The sequence below is a fragment of the Micromonas pusilla genome (assembly GCF_000151265.4).
Source record: "Micromonas pusilla CCMP1545 genomic scaffold MICPUCscaffold_12, whole genome shotgun sequence".
Lineage (NCBI taxonomy): Eukaryota > Viridiplantae > Chlorophyta > Mamiellophyceae > Mamiellales > Mamiellaceae > Micromonas > Micromonas pusilla.
The window spans coordinates 769,165-781,474 of record NW_003315893.1 but is presented as its reverse complement, the minus strand read 5'-3'; the positions used below and the strand labels follow the sequence as shown (position 1 = coordinate 781,474).

The 12,310-nt window shown below is 66.8% G+C and overlaps 6 protein-coding genes across 6 annotated transcripts; 4 read left to right on the top strand and 2 right to left on the bottom strand.

The window, feature by feature from the left end:
- Positions 1-12: 12 nt before the first annotated feature.
- MICPUCDRAFT_68783 (uncharacterized protein) lies at positions 13-805 on the top strand (the record flags this gene model as incomplete). The annotated part of the gene is made up of 1 exon (XM_003062656.1): positions 13-805. The coding sequence occupies one exon, from the start codon at positions 13-15 to the stop codon at positions 583-585; it is 573 nt and encodes a 190-aa protein (XP_003062702.1). The 3' UTR covers positions 586-805.
- Positions 806-2,325: 1,520 nt separating this feature from the next.
- Positions 2,326-3,009, bottom strand: MICPUCDRAFT_52350 (uncharacterized protein; the record flags this gene model as incomplete). Its single annotated transcript, XM_003062411.1, has 1 exon — positions 2,326-3,009. One exon carries the CDS (start codon positions 3,007-3,009, stop codon positions 2,326-2,328), a length of 684 nt encoding a protein of 227 aa, XP_003062457.1.
- A 170-nt stretch (positions 3,010-3,179) lies between these two features.
- On the top strand, positions 3,180-4,169 carry MICPUCDRAFT_52349 (uncharacterized protein; the record flags this gene model as incomplete). The annotated part of the gene is made up of 1 exon (XM_003062655.1): positions 3,180-4,169. The coding sequence occupies one exon, from the start codon at positions 3,180-3,182 to the stop codon at positions 4,167-4,169; it is 990 nt and encodes a 329-aa protein (XP_003062701.1).
- Positions 4,170-4,708: 539 nt separating this feature from the next.
- Positions 4,709-8,100, top strand: MICPUCDRAFT_52348 (uncharacterized protein; the record flags this gene model as incomplete). Its single annotated transcript, XM_003062654.1, has 2 exons — positions 4,709-5,758; positions 5,894-8,100. The coding sequence occupies 2 exons, from the start codon at positions 4,709-4,711 to the stop codon at positions 8,090-8,092; spliced, it is 3,249 nt and encodes a 1,082-aa protein (XP_003062700.1). The 3' UTR covers positions 8,093-8,100.
- A 571-nt stretch (positions 8,101-8,671) lies between these two features.
- On the top strand, positions 8,672-9,853 carry MICPUCDRAFT_1863 (uncharacterized protein; the record flags this gene model as incomplete). The annotated part of the gene is made up of 1 exon (XM_003062653.1): positions 8,672-9,853. A coding segment is annotated over one exon (1,182 nt), but the record flags the coding sequence as incomplete, so codon positions are not given.
- A 441-nt stretch (positions 9,854-10,294) lies between these two features.
- MICPUCDRAFT_21247 (uncharacterized protein) lies at positions 10,295-11,854 on the bottom strand (the record flags this gene model as incomplete). The annotated part of the gene is made up of 1 exon (XM_003062410.1): positions 10,295-11,854. A coding segment is annotated over one exon (1,560 nt), but the record flags the coding sequence as incomplete, so codon positions are not given.
- Positions 11,855-12,310: the final 456 nt, after the last annotated feature.

Sequence of the window (12,310 nt, the reverse complement as noted above, 5' to 3'; positions counted from 1 at the left end):
TGCTTGCTGACGATGAATTTATCCTCGAATTGGACGCCATTGACGATGCCGCGCCCCGCCGCTTCCCCCGCGCCGCACCCCAACGCGATCAGCCTCGAGCTCGCCTTCACCGCCGCGAACACGCTCGCGCTCGTCGCGTGGTCGCTGCTCGTCGCGCGCACGCACGTCGCGAACAACGCGCGGCCGAACAACAGAGACGAGCTCCTAAAAATCGCAAAGGTCACGAGGCTGGCGGAGCAGGGCGTCCGATTCACCGCGATCGTCTTCGCGGTCGCCTACTTTGGCGCGCTCGCGGCGTACGTCGTCACCTCGGGCGTCGGCGTGGGCGTCTTCGGATCGTTCTCGTCCCTGCAGGGTATCAAGTCGCTGTTCGCGAACGACGTCGTGTTGCTCGGCGGGTGGCTCCACTACCTCGCGTTCGACCTCGTCGTCGCGTCGCACGGCGCGCTCAACGAGGGGCAGTACGGCGTGCCGCGGGCGCTGACGATCGGTCTGAGCCTTCCGCTGTCGTTCATCGCCGGTCCGGTCGGGTATCTGTGCTCGCGGTGCCTCGTGCGCGTGTACTCCCGCAGGACGACGCAGTGAGGCTGTCCATCGCTTCGGGTTGGGTGGGGATTATTATCGTGATTGTTATCGCGCGGGCGGGAATGATTGAATCGCGCGCGCGGGGATAGACGAATAGGCGGCATGCTGGCCGCGATGCGCTCGACGACCCGCGTGCTCCTCGTCGGGTACCTCGCCACCGCAGCGCTGTGCGCGCAGATGGTGCTCTGGATATGGCTCTCCCCCGGGTCGTGCTCGACGCTGTTTCGGCTCTCGGACGCCGGCGCGAAGCGCGCGGCGCGGCGACTCGGCGCCGTCGTCCCCGCGAGTTTGGTCCTGAAGTATCGCGAGCACGCCGTCGTGTGCTTCACGCACGTGCTGCCCGCGTCGGCGTGGTCGCTCCTCGCGCCGTTCCAGCTCCACCCGGGCTGGAGGAAGAGGTACTTGAGCGCGCATCGGTGGACCGGCCGCGTCTTCTTCGCTGCGAGCGCGTCGATGTTGTACGGCTATTTCGAGATCCATAAACGCGGGCTGCACTTCCACCTGACGGACTTCGCGCCCGGGACGCGCGGCTCGTTCTGGCTCCCGGCGTCGTTCCCGTTCGTGTGGTTCGAGCACGTCTGCGCGGCGTGGTTCGCGTACGCGGGCGCGAGAGCGCTCTTCGCGATCGTCGTCCGACGAGACGTCGCGCGGCACCGGTTTTGGACGTGGCGGCACGTCGCCGCGGGTCTCTCCGTCGCGCTGCAGCGCGTCTTCGTGTTCGCGCACCACGCGCTTTTCGCGCTCGCGCGCGGCGACGGCGCCGCGGCGACGCCCGGGATGCAGAAGCCGATCTTCGCGGATTCGCTCGTGTACGGCGCGTGCGCGGCCGTCGCGTTCGCGGAAGCGTGCGTGCGCGACGCGAAGCGGCGAACGTCTCTAAACGCGGCGAAGGTTTCTAAACCCTCCGTCGTCGTGTCAAACGACGACGACTCGGACGACTCGGACGACTCGGACGACGTGCCCATCGCCGCGATCGGTCGCATGCTGAAGAAGGCGAACGAGACGCGCGACGACGCTCCCGCCGCGACGCCGATGCGAGGGAGGGGGCGGCCTCGGAAGACGCCCGCGGCGCCGGCGGGGGGCGAGGCGCACCCTCCCGGTTTAGACGTCGATGCCGGCGACGCAGCTACGCGTGCGAGCCCGTACGAGCGCTCCATGGCCCAGATCAGAGCGCGCTCCGCGACGCCGAAGCGACCGAGGGGCAGACCTCCCGAGGCGGCCACCCCCGTCGCGGCGGCGGCGGCGGCGGCGGCGCCGACGACGACGCCGCGCTCCAGAAGCAAAGCCGAGGCGGATCGCGAGATCTTGAGCTTGCTCTTGGGAGACTCAGGAGACCCGGAGGAGACGGAGGAAGCGGAGAAGATGGGAGAGGACGAACCGTCGCCGTCGTCGTACGTCGGCCGACGCGTCCGGAAAAAGTTTGGCGACGCTTATTACAAAGGCGTCGTCGATCGAGTCGACGTCGACGACGACGACGGCAAGGCGTACTATCACGTCACGTACGAAGACGGCGACGAGGAGGAGTTCCATCTGTACGAGCTACAGCCGATACTCCTGGGACGAGGTCTCTCTCGCGCGCTGGCGTTAGGGTTGAGGGCGTGACGCCGACGGAACGCGTCGCCTTCGTCGACGCTGAGAGTCATTCGGGCGAAGAGACGCGGCCGGGTGCGTAGCGTCGAAAGTACGAGTAGTGTGTGTATCTTATTCGCGACGTTTCATCTTCGGCGCGCGCTCTCGCGCTCACTCGTCGAAGTCGCCCATGTCGAACCCGTCGAAGAACCCGCCGCCGCTGTCGTCCACGTCGTCGAAGTCGTCCCCCCACCCTCCTCCCGCTTCCGATCCGGCGGCGGCGGCGGCGTCGCTCGGGGCTTCGCCCCCCGGCGCCGGAGCCGCGCCGCCGCCGCCGCCGTAGCCGCCGCCGCCGAACATGCTCCCTATCGCCCTGTGCGCGAGCGCGGACCCGGTCCCGAACGCCATGCCCTCCGCGACGATGCTTCCGAGGCCTCCGAGGATGCCGCGGCTCTGCTGCTGCTGCTGCGCGGGAGGGTGCGACGGGTGTCCTCCCGTCGTCGTCGGGACGTTCGCGCTCGTCCCCGGCGGCGGCTTCGGCGCGCCCAGCGGCGTCGTCTCGTTCGTCTGGACGTTCCACCAGTAGATCTGCCCGGTCGCTCGGTCCTCCACGCGCTCCCAGGGGTCGTTCGGGTCGCCTCCCGCGGGCGGCGGAGGCCTCGCGCCGACCGCGCGTCTCGAGCCTCGGGATCGCCCTCGCGCTCTCGCGGAGAGATCTCGCGTCTGCGTCGCGTGGAACGCGAGCGGGGCGAGGACGCGAGCGCGCGTCGTGGTCGTCCGCGTCGCGTCCGCGCCCGCGAGGGGTTCCGCGGCGACGAGCGCACGGCGCGCGGCGAGCGCGATCGCCCGGCGCATCGTGTTGTGGCGACGACGACGTCTCGTCGACGCGAGATCTGCGGCGTGTGTGGTACAGTATTATTTTCGTCCTCTCGCCGCGTCGGCGCGCGCACTCTCCCGCGCGCGCCACGCGGGGGGCGTCGCCCACCGCGAGGATGGGACCCCCCGATCGCTCGCTGCAGAAGTCCATGGCCGTCATCGCCGCGGTAAAGCGCGGGATGGCGTCCGTGGGCGAGCTCAAGGACCAGTGCAACGCCGCGATCCGCCGCGGCGCGGACGTCAACGGCATCGAGGAGCGTCAACGCATCCCCGTCGGCGGCGTGCACGGCCGCGATTACATCAAGCTCATGCGCGCGGACGTGAAAGCCGCGATGAAGGAGACCGCGATCGCGAAGGGGGAGGGCGCGTTGTTGCCGGGGTTCGGCGATCACCTCGACGCGCGCGAGAAGTCGATCGCGACGGGGCGCGCGCCTCCTCCGCGTTTGCGGTTGGAGGACGCCGCGGGGCCCGCGGAACGGACGAGGCGGTTAGGCGACCGCGGGGAGGAGCCCACGTTAGCGCTGCCGGAGAGCGAACGCGGACGTCGTCGCGGGGGCGACGGCGGGGGTTCGAGCGCGAGCGACGACGACGAGAGCTCGTCGTCGTCGTCGTCGTCGTCGTCGAGCGGGCGGCGGCGGCGGCGGCGGCGGCGGCGAGAGAAGCGGAAGAAGGGCGGCGAGTCGAAGCGGAAGAAGCGGAAGCGAGACCGCGACGACGAGGAGGAGGACGACGACGAGGTTGAAGACGACGGGAAGAGTCGCGAGGCGTTAGAGAAGGAGCTCGAGGACGAGCGCGAGCGTCGACGGAAACTCAAGAGGCGTATTCGCGACGGGAAGAGACGGGACGAGAAGGAGCGGAGGAAAAGGCGCGGCGGTGACGCGAAGAAGAAGAGGAGGAAGAGCTCGTCGAAGCGGAGCAAGAAGCGAAGGCGATCGGACTCGGACTCGGACTCGGAATCGGACTCGGACTCTTCTTCCTCCTCCTCCTCCTCGTCGTCGTCGTCGAGCAGCGATAAGAGGTACGACGCGATAAGCGGCAAGCGCATAAAGTTGCGAAGGAAAAAGACGCGCGCGGACGACAGGCTGGATTACGACCGAGCGAAGACGCTGAGGCTTCTGAACAGGGCGTACAACGACTAGGACGCGCGAGCGCGGTCGTGGGGAGGAGGAGGAGAGAGAGAGGAGTAGAGAGCCCGCGTAGCGCGCGGGGGTGTGAACGGAATAGAACGCACGGCGCGACTCCCGACTGCGGGTCGTTCCATACAAAAAAAAGTTCACCGGTCAGTTGAAAGCGGACGCGATCAAGTGTTGAAACCGATCGGTGGGTGAAAAACGTTCGCACCTTCGATCGATATTTGAACCTGCTGTCCGTCGAAGACGATGCCGCCGCGCGCGCGTCGTCCACTCAGCTCTTGCGCGCGCGAGTGAGTGGCATGAGCGGTATCGTCGACGCGAACGTACCTCGCGCGAGACCAATGACGAACGCGCGCGGCGTCGCGAGGCGCGTCGCGTCGTTCGCCGCCGCGCGCGTCGCGCCGGCGCGCGCGCCCGGGGCGTCGACGACGAGATCGTCATCGCGCGCGCTCGTCGTCGTCGCGCCTCGTAACAACGCCGTCGTCGACGTCGACGTCGCCGCCCGCGCGCATCGCGCGCGCCCGCGCGCGGCGGTCGTCGCGTCGATGGCGACGCCCGGGATCGCGTCCGGCTTCGCGTCCGTCCCCGCGCTCGATCGCGCGCGCGCCCGCGTCGGCTTCGCGTCCAGCGCGTCGTCGCGCGCGCGCCCGCGTCGGCCGCCGAGCGCCCCCGCGGTCGTCGCCGGCGACGGCGACGGCGCCGTGGACGAGGACGCGACGAACGAGAGGATCATCGACACGGAGCTCAGCGTGGAGGCGTCGCAGTCGTACCTCGCGTACGCGATGTCCGTCATCGTCGGCAGAGCGCTCCCGGACGTCCGCGACGGCCTGAAGCCCGTCCATCGACGCATCCTCTACGCGATGCACGAGCTCGGCTTGGACTCGAAGAAGCCGTTCAAAAAGTGCGCGCGCGTCGTCGGCGAAGTCTTGGGGAAGTTCCACCCGCACGGCGACCAGTCCGTGTACGACGCGCTCGTGCGCATGGCGCAGGACTTCTCGATGTCCGCGCAGCTCGTGGACGGGCACGGGAACTTCGGGTCGCTGGACGCGGACCCGCCGGCGGCGATGCGGTACACGGAGTGCCGGCTGCGATCCGTCGCGGAGGCGATGCTGCTCGCTGACATCGACGCGGACGCGGTCGACTTCACGGAAACGTTCGACGGTTCGCAGAACGAACCGTCGGTGTTGCCCGCGCGCCTGCCGAACATTCTCATCAACGGCAGCACCGGGATCGCGGTCGGGATGGCGACGTCGATCCCGCCGCACAACTTGAGGGAAGTCGCGGACGCGCTCGCGGTTTACGCCGCGGATCCGGACGGATGCACGTTGGACGACCTCTTGAAGGTGATGCCCGCGCCGGACTTCCCGACGTCCGGGATAATCATGGCCCCGAAGGAAGGGAAAGGGTTCAGGGATATGTACGCCACGGGGAAAGGGAGCGTGACGCTCAGAGGCGCGGCGCACATCGAAGAGATCAAGACGTCGGTTAGGGGAAAAAACGCGACGACGAAAAACGCGGTGATCATCACGTCGATTCCGTATCAGGCGCGTTCTATACACTGGTCCCCATACGACCGCGTCGGCGTGGTGAACGCCGTTCCTTGAGGACTTTGTCCGGCGCATCTCTCCGCTCACCCCTCGCTTTCAATCCCCGCGCGCGTTGCCTTTCAACTCCGCTTCTGACGCCTTTCAACTCCACCCCGACGTTCGCTCGTATGGAACGACCCTCAGACGAACAAAGCGTCGCTGTGCGGGCAGATCGCGGACCTGGTGAACAGCCGGCAGCTGGACGGCGTCGTCGACGTGCGGGACGAGTCCGATCGCGACGGCATGCGCGTCGTCGTCGAGATCAGGCGGTCGGGGGATCCCAACTTTGTTCGCGAGCAGCTCTACACGCGGACGAGGCTGCAGGTGCGAGTGAGCGTGAACCTCGTCGGCCTCATCGGTCGCGAGCCGAAGGTGCTGACGCTGATGGACATCATGCGCGAGTTCCTGGAGTTCAGATGCGAGAGCATCGAGCGCCGCGCGCGGCACGAGCTCTCGAAAGCGAGCTCGCGGCTGCACGTCGTGGAGGGATACCTCGCGGTGCAAGCCGCGCCGGACGCCGTCGTCGCCGCGATCCGAGCCGCGAAGGACGGCCCGGAGGCGCAGAAGACGCTTCAAGAGGCGCCGTTCTCGCTGTCCAAGGAACAGTCCGAGGCGGTCCTCGCGATGCCGTTGAGACGGTTGACCGGTCTGGAGCACGATAAGCTGCGCGCGGAGGAGGCGGATCTCACCGCGAAGGTGGAGCAGTTGAACGCGCTTCTGAGCGACCGCGCGCTGGTCATCGCCGCGGTGGCGTCCGAGGCGAAAGAACTCCGCGATAAGTACGGCGTCGAGCGCAAGACGCTGATCGATCACTCCGCCGCGAAGCTCGCCGCCGAGGTCGCGGAGGCGAGGCGTCGGAGCCCTCCCTCCGGCGACGGCGGCGAAGACGTCGGGAACGTCGCCGAGCGCGAGATGGCGGCGGCGGCGTTGTACGCGAAACGCATGAACATCCCTCTCGATTCTTTGGACGCGGATAACCTCATCGTGATGACCGGGAAAGGGTACATCAAGAGGATCGACCCGAAGATTTTCTCGCGCCAAAACAAAGGTACGATTGGAAAGAAGGGCGGGAGGATGCGCGGCGGCGACCAGGTCACCAAAGTGACGCACTGCAACGGGCTGGACACCGTGTTGTTCTTCACCGATCGCGGGCGCGTGTACGCCGTTCGCGCGTACGACATTCCGCAGTCGTCCACCACCGCGCTCGGGACGCCGTTCACGCGGGTGTTAAAGCTCGCGGAGGGCGAGACGATCACCGCGATGTTGCCCGTGGACACCGCGTCGAGGCGCGGCTCGAACGTGGGCGAGCACCTCGTCATGCTCACCGCGCGAGGGGTCGTGAAGAAGACGCCGATTTCCGAATTCGCAAACATCAATCGAGCGGGAAAGCGGGCGCTCGGGTTACAGAAGGGCGACCGTTTAAAGCACGTCGAACTGGTGAGAGACGGCGACGGCATCATGGTCGCGGGGGTGGACGGCATGGTCCTGCACTTCTCCATGGACTCCATTCGCGCGCAGTCGCGGATTGGAAGCGGCGTGAAGGCGATGAAATTTCGCGAGGCGTCGGCGGGCGCGACGGAGAAGAAGCCGAAGAAGCCGCCGGCGGCGCACATGTTGTTCGCCGCTGACGCGCGCGCGAACGCGCCGGAAGGGACGTCTTACAACATGGCGGAGGTGAGCAAGATGTGGAGAGAACTCTCGGACGAGGAGAAGGCACCGTACGAGGTGAAAGCCGCGGACTTGAAAGAGAAGGCGCGGAGGGAAAACGACGCGGAGAAAAAGTCGGCGCCCGCCGCGGATGGCGCGGCGGACGACGGCGCGGCGGACGACGACGACGACGGCGATGCCCTCCCCGTGCTCGTCGCGGGGATGTCGATCGTGCCGTCTGATGTCGTCGCCGCGTTCGAGCTCGCGACGGAGAGCGACGAGGCTGGCGACGACGACGACGCGGGGACGGGGGATGAAAAACCCGCGGACGAGTGCGGCGCGATGGTGCTGCTCGTCACGTCGGAGGGCCAAGGGAAGCGCATCTCCGTCGGGCAGTTCAGGCAGAAAGGTCGCGGCGGGCTAGGAAATAAAGCGATCGGGTTAGAGGAAGGCAGCAGATTAGCCGCGATGTGCATAACCGGCGTGGACCCGGCGTTACGAGAGGCTGGGGACGCGGAGTGCGTCGCGGAGGAGGTCATCATCGGCTCCACGGCGGGCGTCTTGAACCGGTACGACGTCACCGAGCTCAGGCCGCAGCTCGGACGGAACGCGAAAGGGGTGAAGCTGATGAAGCTCAACGACGGGGACACGGTGAGGGACATCACGCTCCTTCCCGTGGACGCGGTCGAGCTGTGAGCGGCGCAGTGGGGGGGGGGGGTGATGATCACGGAGAGCGGTTGTATTACACCGACACCACCATCGTATTCTTGGACACGTGCTCGCCAGAGTGCTCGCCAGCGCAGCCTACTGTAGCAGCGCTCTTCTGCGAGCGAACAGTGCAATAACCCTAACCCTGTACACGACACTACGATCGATCGCGCTGTCGCACCTCGCGCACACCTCGCTGCGCAGCGGCAGGGATTTCGCGTTCGAGGAAGCGCCCGCGCGCGCGTCTTCATCGGCATGACCGCGTCCACGATGACCGCGATGGCGTCCGCGCGCGCGATGCCTCGCGTCTCGACGCGATCCTCCCCACCCTCCCGCGCGCGAATCGGCACGATTCATCGTCGACGCCAGTTCGCCTCCGCGACGTCCTCCGTCCGCCGCCGCGGACCCGCGCGCCGCCCGCTCGCGGCCGCCGCCGCCGCCGCCGCGTCCATAGACGAGCCGGAGTCGCACGACGACGCCGCGATCGCGAGCGACGACGTCCTCGAGTCCATCGTCTCCTCCTCCGTCGCGCTCGACGACACCCCGTTCGACGTGGACGAGTACCGCGCGGTCGTGAAGCTTCTCGTGACGTTCTTGGAGCCGGACTGGGTGAACCCGTGGCAGACGAAGACCGCGCAGCGATCGACCGGGTCCGGCGCGGTCATCAAGCGCGACGCGGAGGGCGGCGGCGGGCTCGTCCTGACCGCCGCGCACGTCGTCGCGAACAGCACCTACATCCAGGTCCAGCTCGCGAACTCGCCGGACAAGGTGCCCGCGAGGGTGCTCTCGGTGTTGCACGAGGTCGACCTCGCGCTCGTCCGAGTGGACGAAGGTCTGGACGGCGTCGAGCCGGTGCCGGTGCCGACCGACGATAACGTCGCGCTGCCGAAGCTGCGCGAGAAGGTGTACGTCTTGGGGTTCCCCGTCGGCGGGAACGACCTGTCCATCACGGAGGGCGTCGTGTCGAGGGTGGAGGTGCAGTCGTACTCGCACTCGCATCAGAGAGCGCTCGCGGTGACCGTGGACGCGGCGATCAACAGCGGGAACAGCGGCGGGCCGGTGTTGTCGCAGACCACGGGCGGCTTAGTCGGCGTCGCGTTTCAAGGGTACGCGGGCTCGAGCGTGGAGAACCAAGGGCACATGGTCCCGGCGCCGGTGATCAACCGATTCTTAAAGTCCAGCGAGGACGGGAAGCCGCCGACGCTGCCGTCGCTCGGCGTGCATCTGCAGCTTCTTCAATCTCCGAGCCTTCGAAAGTACCTCAAGATGAAGGACGATGACTCCGGGGTGATGATCACGCACGTCGAGCACGGGAGCTCCGCGGAGGGGGTTCTGCGAGCCGGGGACGTCGTGCTGGAGGTGGACGGGATTAAGCTCGCCAACGACGGCTCGTGCGTGTTCCTCGGACAGCGACTCGCGATGGTGTCCATCTTACAAGCGCGGTACGTCGGCGACGAGGTACCGATTCGGTTACTCCGCGGAGGTGAGTATATGAAGGTCGCGGTCACGATGAAGGCGCTCCGGCAGCTCGTGCCCAGGGGGCAGTACGACGTCCGACCGTCGTACGTCATCATGGGCGGTTTTTTGTTCCAGCCGCTGTCGTTAGAGTATCTCCAGTCCTGGGGCGGGGACTTAAAAGACGCGCCGACGCACTTAGTGGAGCAGTACTACGACGGCATCTCGGGCCCGAACAAGCGCGAGGTGGTCGTCTTGTCGCAAGTGCTCTCCGACGAGTGCAACGTCGGGTTCACGTTCGACGCCGTCGGGTTGGATTACGTGAAATCCGTCAACGGCGAGCTCGTCGCGGACATGGACGCGTTCGTGTCGATGATCGCCGCGGGGGTGTCCGGCGAGGAGAAGTTTTTACGGTTGGAGGTGACCAGGGGGAACGTTGGGAACACCGTGGTGCTCGAGGTGAGTAAGCTGAAGGCTGCGGACGAGATGATGCGGGATCGGTACCAGATTCCGATTCGGCACTCGCATCACTTCGCGGAGACGATGGAGGGGCTGCCCACGTACGCGGGGCTCTGAGGGGATGTACGAGTAAACGTTGTTTGAGTATTAAGACGATTGATTGATTACAGAGTTAATGATGTGATAATGATATCGTTAATTCAAATGAAGCGAGTGTTACCACCACGCGCCAGCTAAGACAGAACGCAGACGTCGTCCGCTCTGCGAATATGAAAATTAAATCGAGAACCCCACCGTTCGCAACGCCGGCGCCTCTCGTTTCAGCCGCTCCACCGCGGCGAGGGACACGGACTCGCACCCTTTGATCGCGAGCGACGTCAAGCACGGCAGCGCCGCGAGCTTCCGGACGCCATCGCTGGTTATCTTACTGAACGCGAGGTTTAAGCTCGTGAGCTCGCGCATCGTGACGACGTCGTCGACGCAGTCGTCCGTGATTTTCGCGTTCCGTCCGATGTTCAGCGTTTTCATCCCCTTGCAGTGCTCCGCGATGCGCTTGACGCCCACGTTCGTTAAGCTCCCGCCGCACAGCTCCAAGCGTTCCAGCTTCGGCGTGCACTTAAACAGCCGCGACGCGCCTTCGTCGCTTATCTTCGCCCCGAATAAATCAATCGCGGTCAACGCGCCGAGGTTCGCGAGGTGCCGCACGCCGTCGTCCGTGATGAGCCTCGAGTCCAAGTTTAAGTTCCTCAGCGACGTCATGTCCTCCAGGTGCTCCAAGCCGTCGTCCGTGACGTTCGTGTAGCCCAGGTTCAGATCGCGGAGGCGCGCGCAGGACTTCAGCTTGCGGACGCCGCCGTCGCCGACGCCGGTGTCGCTGACGCAGAGCGACTCGAGCTTCTCCCACCGTCTCGCGACCTCCATCCCCGCGTCCCCGACGTCGCCGAGCGAGTCCAAATTCACGACTCTGAGCTCGGTCAGCGGCGCCAAGGCGAGCACGCCGTCGTTCGTGACTCTCGTGTACCCGAGGTTCAGCTCGCGTAAGTCGCGGAGACCGCACAGCTGGCGGACGCCGACGTCGGAGACGCGGCACCGCTCGAGCGAGAGCGAGCGGAGGTTGATCAATCCTCCGAGGAAATGCAACGCGTCGTCGTTCATCGCGCACCCGGACACGTTCAACGCGACTAGTCGACCGGCGAGTTGACCGAGCGCGCGCGCGGTGTCCGCGTTCGCGCCCGTTCGCGCGAGCGAGAGCTCGATCGGGGTCGACCGCGGCGCCGACGCCGACGCCGGGAAGAACGGCGTCAGCGCGCGCGACGTCTCCTTCGCGCTCAGCTTCCCGCACCACCCGAGGTTTAACGATCGCAAATTACGCAACCCGGCGAGGTGGCACATCCCCTCTCTCAACCTCGCGCACCGCTCGAAGCTCAGCTCGCGCAAGGACGTCAGCGACGCGAGGTGCCGAACCCCGGACCCGGTCACGGCGTCGTTGCCTTCGCAGAAAAACGACTTCAGGTGCGTCGCGGACGCCATCGCGGCCAACGCGTCGTCGTCCACGCCCGCGCACTCGCTGACGTTCACGATCGTCATTCGCGCGCAGCACGGGAAGTTCGACCGCAGCCCGCCGCTCGTGAGCGCGTCGCACCCGGTGAGGTCGATCCGAGAGAGGCTCGTCGCGACGTCGCGGAGCGCGGCGAGAAACGCGTCGGTGACGACGTTCGCGTCGAGGCCGCTCGCGTCGGAGAGGAAGCATCCTTCGAAGCGTCCGAGCGCGTCCACGGTGAGCTCGTTCGCGCGCGCGAGCACGTCGAAGACGCGCTGCGCGAGGTCCGGGGGGAGGCTCTCGAGGTCGAGGGGAGGACGCGACGGCGAGGCGGGATCCCGCGCGTCGTTCGTCGCGCCTTCGCTGACGGATCGCGCCACCGTTTTCGCGGAGAGACTCAGGAGTGATTCGGGAGGGTGGGGAGAGCCGACCGCTTCCGCGAGGCTGCGCTTCCGCGGGACGAGCTCCGGCGGGCTCCCGCGAGATGGTGTTTTCGCGTTCCCCGCGCGCTTTCGCGGCGCGGTCGCGGCGTTTCCATGGACAAACGACGCGGACGGTGGGGGCTGGTAGGTCAGCGCGAATCGGAAAAACGCATTGACGAATTGAATCTGTCTGTCGTCGGCTCCGAGAGCGCTAAAGGGGAAGGCTTTCCCCGGTCGAGCGCACCATGACGCGTCGCGACCGGAGTCCGAGACGTTCGCGGGTCGTCGTGCACGTCCAATGCCTCGCGTGTCCGCGGTTTCTCACCTGGT